Below are 10,130 nucleotides of genomic sequence, written 5' to 3' on the forward strand. Positions count from 1 at the left end.
TTTAGATTTCTATTGTGTATATATTTTATAATTAGGTATATTCCTCCACCATGTGCGGTAATAAAAATTTTAAATTTAAATTATTATTTTAAATTATATATTATTATTATAGATTTTATTATTTTACTAATATTTTAATATAATTTTGATTTAATTGAACATAAAATTAAGATAAATAAACAAAATATATTTAAGAATAGATACATATATTTAAAATTATAATCTTAGATAGATTTTTTATCTATTTCTTTTGGATAAAATATATTAAATAACCTTGTATAAAATTAATAAAAAAAAGTTTGATATAAAGTTGTATAATTATCAGAAAGTAAAACTAAACAATATTTCTAAAATTTGTAGATATATAAAAGAAATTAATAATATTAAGATTAAAGTTTTAAATTTTTTAAAAAACTGCAAAAAATGAAAATATTTTTTAGTAATAAAATTGTATAATTACGAAAATAAAAATAAATAATATTTTAAAATTTGTAAATATTAGTATATTTCTATTATTATATTATTTAATGTCATATTTGAATAGATTTACTTTACTGATAGTGTATAATTTTACTACCTTATTCTAAAAGGTTTACCAAAAATATAATTAAGCATTAAATGTAATTGTTCATGTCATATTTAACCATAAGCTATGTCATCATTTCTAGCATGTCATGTCATATTTATTTAGTGAAAGTGATTGTAGTGAATACATGTGTCAAAATCACTTTGCAAATAATGTCTACTAAATAACAAATAAGTTATGATATTACCATCTAGTAATAGCAAATAAGTTATTGTATATTGGATAGTTAATTAGTATTCTTAGTTTAATACTATTATTTTAAAAACATTTCACTACTTATGAAATAGCCAAGTCAAGTACATGTCTAAAGACAAGCAGTATTTCCAAAAAAAATTGCAAAAATAAAACTTACAATAATTTCTCTTACAATCATGAAATTACTCTTTTTTTTTGGGTAAAAAAAACATAGTTTGATTGTAATGCTTTATTGCTTTACCAACAACACAGTATGTTGTAAGTTTTGGCAAGATAATAATACTATCACTTATATGTCATAATCATTCTAATGTTAAACTCATTTAGAGTCTGATTGTTGTTTGGGCTGTTGAGGTTTTGTGGTTGTGTAAATACTTGAAAACCGAAAATTGTCAATCAATTATTTTGGACTTTAGAAATCTAAAGAGCCTTGAAAGCCCATTCTAAAAAGAAAACTGTTTTTTTTTCTGTTTTATTTTCAACATCCACATTTAAAGCTTTAAAAGACCCTGAATCGATTCTTATCGTACGTATTAGATTTATTCGGATCCATATCTATTTGGATCCATATCTATCCAGATCATTTTTTTTGTTTCGTTTTGGATAAAAATATTTTAGAGCTAACAAAATATTTGTAATTTTTTTTTTATTCGGTTTGGCATAAGAGTATTTTCAAATCAGTTCTTGTTCGAATTTTTGGATTCCAATAAAATGGCCATGTCTAGTAGACTTAAAGCCATCATCTCAAAAACTGAATCGCACTAAGATAATCGAGCATATGTCTATGGCTCAAGAAAAGCCTTGATCTGATTACTTGATTACAAGCAGCTAAGAACAGGTTAATGTAATAAAAACAGGCATATATCATTATCATAAGCGCCTCAAATACAGGCTACATTATCGATGCACCCTGAGTAAAGTAAATGATATAGTCTTCGGTTACATTCACTAACAGGACATGATAGTCCTAAGATTTAGTTTCTGCCATGTCCTCTAAAATTCATTGCAGCCTTTGGTCTTCTGGATGACTCTGCTCTTGCACGTGAAGAAGAGCTTGGATCAGTTGAAGGAAGCGACATTGGTTGCTCTCTGTTTGCAATACCACCTGTAACCATGTCAAAAAAGACAGGTTTTCTTATTGTAAGAAGCAACCAAAAAAAGAAAGAAAGATGTGCGGTGTAATTTGAACTACTTACTGCCAAAGAAACCAGACGAACCGGGTAAGTGCATTCTAGCATTTCCACTCCAAGACTGCTCAAAATCAGCCAACTCATCTGCAGAATTTTGCAATTTGAAAGCAAGAAAAAAGAAACGGTTACATAATTATCTTAATTTGAAGGTTCTCTCATCAACAAAGTGTTATTCTACCTTCATTTAAATTGTGCAAGGTCTGCGTTGTATCAACCCGACCATTGGAGTTAAGTTTACGCGCAACTGTGTGGCCCTGCAAGCATAAGAAGGAACACCACTTGTATTGAGCTCAATCATTGATCAACAACAAACAAAGGAGAAAGAGCATTCATCATCCTCAGGCTACCTTGTTATGTAAGCCTCTTGAAATCCTGTGCGCTGCTTCGCGTGTTGCAGTATTGGCTTCTTTGCTTTCTTCAAGAGTTAACTGCTTCCACAATCAGACAAGGTTTAGTAGTTAAAACATAAACTAAAATGCGTTTTAACTGTTACAACTCACCCCATCACTTCCTGTCCTTCTGGTCTTGGATGAAGTATAGTATTTTCCGTCATGACCACCGTATGTAACAGTGGAGCTCTCGAAGCTATAACTACGAGTTTGTGGTTGCCACTGTCCATTGTTCACCATAGCATTTGCATTCATGTTTTGCATTTGTCTGTTCCTTCTCTCTGCAGATATATATATATAAACACACAGTCAGTTAAAAAGAAACAAAACAATCTCCAGAAGAAAAAAATGATAAAATGGTATCTTCACCTTCAGCTCTAGCATCTTCAGTTTCAGTCTCATTGCTTGACCTGCCATGTTTCCCTAGCCTTACTTTCTTCTCTTTATCTCCTCCTCCTTCACCCTCATCGTCTGAATCAATCTCTTCAATAATCGGTCCATGAGACCTTCTCGGTTGCGGTGGCTGCTGATGATTCTCAATAAAACCTGATGAAGGAGGACGCATTCCGGCGAAAGGATCCATGGTAGGACCAAAGAAGCTGGACTGAAACATGCCACCACCAAAAGGCTGAGTGAAGAAAGGGTCATCGAACGGATCTCTTCCTCCGAAGAAGTTAGACATGAGATTCGGTGGACCATTGTTAGGGCCACCGAAACCACCTCCAAAAGGGCTTCCAAAAGGGCCACCAAAAGGACCACCAGAGTTGAAAGGATCTCTACCACCTCCTTGCATCTTCCCTATTTTATTACACAATTCATATGTAAAGTGCCAATCTTCAGACACAACACACAAGATGGAATTTTTCCCAAAAAAAAACCGAAACTGCATAACATAAAAACACTAACAAGACAACTTGAGAACGAAATAAAGTCTAAGACATAAGCAGTAAACCAATCCAACCAAACTACTGAACAGAGTGATATATCAAACGAATCATATCAAAATCGGAAAAAAAAAAAAGAGCATAACGCTAAACAGAAAACTCTTACGATCATAAAGCAATTGCAATCAAGCAGTACAGATCGGTTGGTTTGACGAAATAACGATTAAAACCAAATCAAACAGCAAATTTCAAGTTAGAGAGATTAAAGTTCATACCTTTAAATAACAACGATCGGCACAAGGCGATCTGCAATATTAAAACTTGAAAAGTCGATAAATTTTTCGAGTTGAGAATTTTCTTTGAACCCTTTATGCAGATGGGAAGACGATGAAAGAATCTTCTCGAGAGGAGGTTTGTCACAAGCCGCGATATGATTGGCTGATGTTTACACGCTTCCCCCCCTCCCCGAACACCATTTCTGTAATTAAACATGTCATTCTTAGATTTTCTATTTAATTCTGAAACAAAAAATGCCTGTTTTGGATATTTATTACTTTTTCATTTGTTCACAAGGATTTTTATTACTTTATATGCTCTGTTTAATTATAGAAACAATCATTTTGCCATATTGCATCTAATGTTTTTTTGGATCAAATTTCATCTAAGGTAGACATAATTATTTGCTATAATAATTGTTTCAGGATTTTTTTTTTTTTTTTTGGTTCTTATTTTTAATAGAAATTTTATGGGATAGTTATTTTTAAGCTTTTATCACAAAAAAAATATTTCAGTGGAGAAAATGATCAAAATAAATTTTATTAAAGAATAAAATGTATTTTTACCATACGGTAAACGAAGGGTTTTGGAGATAGAGTTTAAAATTTTTAAAAATAAAAAATAAATATTAAAAAAATTAAAATAAAAAAACAGCTATTTTAGTTTTTCTTTTTTCTTGAAGTCTATTTTTATGACAAAAATTTAAAAATGGTTATATAAAAAAATTGCCATATTTTTAATGGTCAACTCTTTTAAAAAAAATTAAAATAAAAAATGAATTCTAAAAATATAAATAAAACATGAATTCTAAAAATATAAGAATACAAAAAATAGTAAAATACATGTTGGCTCTGCTAAAAAAACTTATGAAATTTATTTTCACCAAAAAAATCAAATTCCATTAAAAACGCTAATCTTTAATACAGACGAGACACAACGCAGACCCATTCCCAAAAGTTTTGTAGTTTCAAGGTCATAGAGACTGAAGCGGCTCCGACTCCTCCAACCTGCTCCTAAAGTCTAACCCTCCAAGTGCCGGCAACCTCTTCATATCTTCTTCCGTGTACAATGGCACGAACCAATACATTTTATCCCTTCCAAAAACCTGATTCACACAAAAGAAAGCAAACAAACTTTTAAAATTGTGCTCATGTCCAAGATTTCATCTTCAGTAGCTCGGAAACTTCATCTAACACCAAGAAAGGATGAGTTTTGAGATGGGAAAGAGGACCTGTTCAAAGTTTGCCTTACGACCAAGGTCATAAGGAGAGTTAGGAGTTGTATACTTCTCATATGCCTGCCAAAAACAAATGCGTTACTCTGGTTTAGTAAGTTTAATTTCATTACCTTAATAGCAAATGAGTTGTGTTTACCTCAATAGTTGTGGTGTTACGAGCGACTAGCATTATGTGCATGATTAGGAAGCCTAGGACACTTAGCGCAAATGCTATGTTCAATACTGAATAACCAGAAAAAGGGAAGATTCTAAATCAGATAACAATATTGGTAACACATTAAGGTGTGTTCACAAACAAACAAACGAAAAGATTTATGTATCCATGGACTCACTGAACGCAATAAAGGTGGCTGCTAGGCTTCCTAGTGATACGGTAATCTCATCATCTCCATCGGTGAAGAATACGAGGAAAGCTGGAAACAGTGATACTGCAACCACCGTTGTCTCAAGAAATGTGTAAAACTGCATTAAGATCATGTCAACATTATTCAGGTTACAATTACTGTAAGGCCCACCACAAACAACGAATTCATTAGCAGAGATGTGACTAGACATACCAAGAAGAGGAGAAAAGACTTGTAATTCCTTGCCCCAACACAGTTCACAACCCAAACACAGTGATGGTCCATCTTTAGTATGCATCTTCCACCTCAAAAACCCCCAAGAAGAAACCATTTTTCACTAACTAAAAGAAACAAATAGATTCAAATTACTGAAGAATCAGGCATTGAGGAGACACTTACAGACTGAACAGTGGTGAGAACGAGGCGGTTTATATTGATTGCACTTTCGGCAATGTCTTACGATATGAGAGGAGGAATCTCCAACCGAAAGTGGGCTTGCTTCTGCAATCGCTGCTTCGTTTCCATCGCCTTTCTCTATGTCTAACTCCGGCCTCCAACCAGGTGGCACACCACCAGGGTCCGTCACAACGACAGAGAAATAACTCCACAGTAGCATTACAAGCTTCACACAACAACAATCATCACCATTGAGTTCAAATGTAGATAGTCTATTAATATATACCAAAACAGTTTCAAAAGTAGAGGAAACACATACACTCTCTACACTAAACCAACGCTACATTGAGCCTATGACCACACAAACACTACAAAGTAAGGGCCAATCTAAGATTAATCTAGTGTTGGCCATGCCAAGTTACAACAACAACATGCCCATCCATTTGTAAGCACAAGACTTTAAAGTCGTCTTGTAACCAAAAATCAAATTGGTAATAAGGCATAACCCGAACCCAGCTTCATCATTAGCTAAAACAGAACAAGAAACAGAGCTAAACGCAAAGATCTCAGAAGGTCCCATAAAAAAGAACAAGACTTTTGACTTACCAGGAAGTGAAACAGAGCTAAAACGAGAAGAGCTATAAACGAATCGAGACCGCCGAGTAATAGAGACGGTCCGTAATTCACGAGTACAAGGGCGTAGTATGTGAATCCGATGATCCCGATTACGAATAGGATCATGATCGAACCCAAGGCGCGAAGTGCTGTGCAGAACTTAAACACGTTCCACGCCATGGTTGAAAGACCCGAGCTTTCTTGGTCGAATGAGAAATTGAAGCAAACCCTTTTTGAATTGAGGAACAAGATCGTGAAATTTGGGAGGAACACGACCTGAAATTTCCTTTCAGACAACAATTTCCTGTCTCCGCCGTGTTTGCCTTCTTTATTTCTTATAATAAGTCATAAATTTATTTTTATTTTTATTTTTTTTATTATAATTGGTATTGTACTGATCCAACAAAATAGGAAAAAGATTTACAGTTGCTATCTTCAGACACAAAGGGTTTGGTAAATCCAGCAAATGCATAAAGTCAACAACCAAACTAATAAAACACTATATCATTCAAACTTGCACACATAGAATATAATCTTCAACGTGGCTCTAATTCAGTAATCGTCACGTCATTAACAGATCTTCTTGTAGATTGACTTGATTTGAATCCATCTGATGCCCAGTCCCGCCGGAAATAAACTTGGTAGGCGAGGCTTTGGTAAAGTGATCGTCTTACTAGTGAGCATCAAAATGATGGTTGATAACAGTGGACGGTCTTCTGGTTTGTCTTGAACACACAAGAGTGCAATGTGGATGCATCTAGTGACTTCATTTCTCTGATAGTTCCTTCCAATAGCTGGATCCACCAAAACCTTCAAGCCTAATAGATTGAGACAATCAATGACCATTTGTCCATATATTTAAAGACTGTAAATTATTGACATATTTTTAATGCTTACATTTGTGACCAAGTTTCCAGCAGTGCTAGTTTCATCCATCTGGTAGACGGCACTGTTTTTCTTGCCGCTTATGATCTCAAGAACTAAGACCCCAAAGCTGTAAACGTCTGATTTCATGGAGTATTGTCCATGCATTGCATACTCTGGTGACATGTAAGCACTGAAAGATATTTACAACTCGAGTTAGTATTAATATGCCATAGTAACATGTTTCAACGAACTTAGTGTGATTTCAGAGCAGAAAATTACAAGGTTCCAGCAATTCTGTTGGTATCTCCTCGAGTTTCCTCTGTTCCAAAGATGGTCGACAATCCAAAATCTGAAATTTTGGGGGTTCATATTAGCATCTAAGAGAACGTTGCTGGGTTTGAGGTCACGGTGTATGATTGTGAGCTGTGAATCTTGATGAAGATAAAGAATTCCTCGAGCAATCCCTTCGATGATCTTGTATCGGTGAGTCCAATCTAACTGGCTCTCATTTTCAGTGCCTGCTCATCACCATGATCGATCAATCAGTTTAAAAGTTGAAAAATAATATTTGGAATAAGAAAAAAATATTGAAGGGAACAACCCATACCAAATATGAAATGGTTAAGGCTTTTGTTTGGGACAAACTCATAGATGAGAATCTTTTCCTCTCCTTCCACACAGAATCCATGAAGCCTGACCAGATTCTTGTGTTGCAGTTTTGACACAAGAACAGCCTCGTTCTTGAACTCTCTTATCCCTTGTCCCGAATCTTTCGACAGCCACTTCAGTTCCATTTGAAAGCTTACCCTACAAATACCAGTAAATGAAAAGAAACATAGCTGCTTAGTTCATAACCTATAGTAACTTAGAAAAGATGGAAAACAAAGATATCATTACCTTGTAAACCTCCCCAAATCCACCTTCACCGAGCTTATTACTACTCGAAAACTTGTTTGTTGCAGCTTCAATTGTCTTAAAATCATATTGCGATGAATGTGCAGCTGAAATATCAGTATCACCTGCAAAGAAAGGGTGTATAAGTTATGGTTCATGTTACCTCTTCTTGGCTAAGGACATTATATACTTATAATGAAAGGAAACAACAAGAGTTAAAACACTAGAAACCAACATTCATTTTCAGTTCTGTTGAATAATTTTCTCCTCCGCCAAAGAAAAGTTCCTACAACAAGCATGAGTATCAAGACAGTAACATTTGGAATGGTGATAGACGCAACAATTCCAACTGAGATTCCTTTGCTATCTTCTCATAACACAAAAGAAAAACAATGTCATTTATATTTCATTTGTTCTAACAATCATAATCTTTGCAATTGGAAAACTCACCATTGTGGATAGTACTGGCCTGATCAACAGCGGGTGGTCGCGGGCAGCCAAAGGAGGTGGAGGAGGAGAAGCCACCGAAATATTATCAAAAGCCTTAAAGAATGGATACAATTCCCACCGGAAAAGGCAGCTTGGCCTCATATCAAGGACTCCTTGCTTCAGACCACAGCATGACTGGTAGTCCTTAATTACGCTTTCTCGTAGACAGTAATCACAGTCACCAGGGGAAAGATCCGGCGTGCATTGCACCAAAGCGTATATCTTACTGAAAGATGTCCAGTTTGCTACATCAGCTATGTAATGGTTATTACTAGAAGATGTTGTGCTTTTTTCTGTGGAGGCTGCATCAATCATACGACCGATCAATCCTTCCCATATTGATTTGAACTCTGTTGGATTTGAATTGACATCTCTAGTGTTTACTTGAAAAATAGACGGCAAAGTATGGGATCACCTGGCCATGAATACGCTTCTGTCTGGTTAGCACAACTCTGTATCAAACCATCAGAACGGGTCTTGATACAAGCAGAACAGTCCTCTGAAGTTGATCCTGGGAGGCACATCCCTATTGCGTAGACCCGGTTAGGTTCTTGGCCGATGGAACCGTTGAAAAAGAAACCCTCTTGAGCTGTGACGTTGGAAGGAAGAGAAGAGAGGATGAGACGGCGGTTTACGTCGTACGTACTATTGGGAGTGAGGTACCCTCTGTTCATACATTGTGCTGAAACAGAATCAACACCAAAGCTTATGAGGACAAAACAGAGGATTGATATCAAACTCCTCAGCTTCCTTTTTTTTTTTCTTGAAGAATGATAATAGCAAAAGCAAAATCTTTGTCTTTAAGTATTCACGCATCTTCTGTCCGTTTCTTACAAGCTTAAACATAAAAATCAAGCTGTCCGTGTCTCTCCATAATTTCTAGTGTTGAACTCGTCAAACTGATAACAGCGATTCTCCCAAACCTTCAAGTGGGGTCACAAACACGCTAAGTCAATAAGTCAAAGTCATTAATAATGTTGAATTTTGTAAATGTAATTATTGTTCGTTCTTTCTGATCATAAGAAGAAAAAAAACACTTATAATCTCCAAAACAATGAGTCTCAACGATAGTTCCAAAACAATGAGTCTTAACGATAGTTTCTACTTTTTTTCGCTCGACCATCCTCTGTTTTTTTCCTTACACTCATAATAGTTGTTGTTCTCGTCTCTGGACAACAGTGCTCGGACAAAGGATCTTCGGACCAAACAGCAATTTCAACAAGAGCCGTCTTTTTAGGCTGTGACACAAATTTTCCACATGATTTTTAGTAATAAGTGTTTGGAAGTTTGCTGAGTCTAGTTTTAGTGAAATGTATGCTTCGCTAGTTTCGGCATTTTTAATCTCTTATATATTAAAATAGAAGCATTACAACGTATTTTTGTAGCCACGTGTCATCACCACAATCATTCCAAGAATCTTTAGAAAAATATATTGGTCCATATAAATATATAATAGATTTTTTAGTAAACTAACCATAAATTAATCTATAATGTTCTTCATTGTTTCCTTAAATAAAAATCACAGAATTACCTAACGTGGCTAAAGTATATATGACAATTAATGATTTTGAATAATAAAAATTTGATAAAAATTAGTTTATTTTCTATCATTTTAAAAAAATTTAACTTAATAAAATAAATTAAACAACCACATTAACTATATAATAAAATTTAGATTTTTTTCTATTATATTTTGAATTTTTAAAAACGACTATAAATGACTAAAGTTGTTAAGAACTCACATTTAAATTTTTGTGATCCATGTTTA

The 10,130-nt window shown here is 34.5% G+C and overlaps 2 protein-coding genes and 1 pseudogene across 2 annotated transcripts; all 3 read right to left on the minus strand.

The window, feature by feature from the left end:
* Nucleotides 1–1,560: 1,560 nt before the first annotated feature.
* LOC106411550 lies at nt 1,561–3,772 on the minus strand. The gene is made up of 7 exons (XM_013852338.3): nt 3,520–3,772; nt 2,730–3,158; nt 2,472–2,641; nt 2,319–2,399; nt 2,150–2,225; nt 1,978–2,055; nt 1,561–1,886 (listed from the first exon to the last, which is right to left on the minus strand). Exons 1-7 carry the CDS (start codon nt 3,734–3,736, stop codon nt 1,756–1,758), a joined length of 1,182 nt encoding a protein of 393 aa, XP_013707792.2. The 5' UTR covers nt 3,737–3,772; the 3' UTR covers nt 1,561–1,755.
* Nucleotides 3,773–4,282: 510 nt separating this feature from the next.
* Nucleotides 4,283–6,446, minus strand: LOC111208127 (probable protein S-acyltransferase 13). Its single transcript, XM_022706874.2, has 7 exons — nt 6,104–6,446; nt 5,501–5,723; nt 5,315–5,406; nt 5,090–5,219; nt 4,894–4,979; nt 4,752–4,817; nt 4,283–4,625 (listed from the first exon to the last, which is right to left on the minus strand). The coding sequence occupies exons 1-7, from the start codon at nt 6,290–6,292 to the stop codon at nt 4,494–4,496; spliced, it is 918 nt and encodes a 305-aa protein (XP_022562595.2). The 5' UTR covers nt 6,293–6,446; the 3' UTR covers nt 4,283–4,493.
* Nucleotides 6,447–6,520: 74 nt separating this feature from the next.
* On the minus strand, nt 6,521–9,767 carry LOC111208326 (annotated as a pseudogene).
* Between the last annotated feature and the right edge of the window lie 363 nt (nt 9,768–10,130).

This window comes from Brassica napus, chromosome C7 (genome assembly GCF_020379485.1).
Source record: "Brassica napus cultivar Da-Ae chromosome C7, Da-Ae, whole genome shotgun sequence".
Taxonomy (NCBI): domain Eukaryota; kingdom Viridiplantae; phylum Streptophyta; class Magnoliopsida; order Brassicales; family Brassicaceae; genus Brassica; species Brassica napus.

Coding starts and splice junctions, on each gene's coding strand:
- LOC106411550 (XM_013852338.3), bottom strand. CDS start 3,736: ATGTTTAATTACAGAAATGGTGTTCGGGGAGGGGGGGAAGCGTGTAAA. Junction 2,642..2,729: donor TGAAGATGCTAGAGCTGAAG/GTGAAGATACCA, acceptor ATATATCTGCAG/AGAGAAGGAACAGACAAATG. Junction 2,226..2,318: donor CAAGAGGCTTACATAACAAG/GTAGCCTGAGGA, acceptor TTATGCTTGCAG/GGCCACACAGTTGCGCGTAA.
- LOC111208127 (XM_022706874.2), bottom strand. CDS start 6,292: ATGGCGTGGAACGTGTTTAAGTTCTGCACAGCACTTCGCGCCTTGGGT. Junction 5,407..5,500: donor TTCTCACCACTGTTCAGTCT/GTAAGTGTCTCC, acceptor GGGGTTTTTGAG/GTGGAAGATGCATACTAAAG. Junction 4,626..4,751: donor GTAAGGCAAACTTTGAACAG/GTCCTCTTTCCC, acceptor TGTGTGAATCAG/GTTTTTGGAAGGGATAAAAT.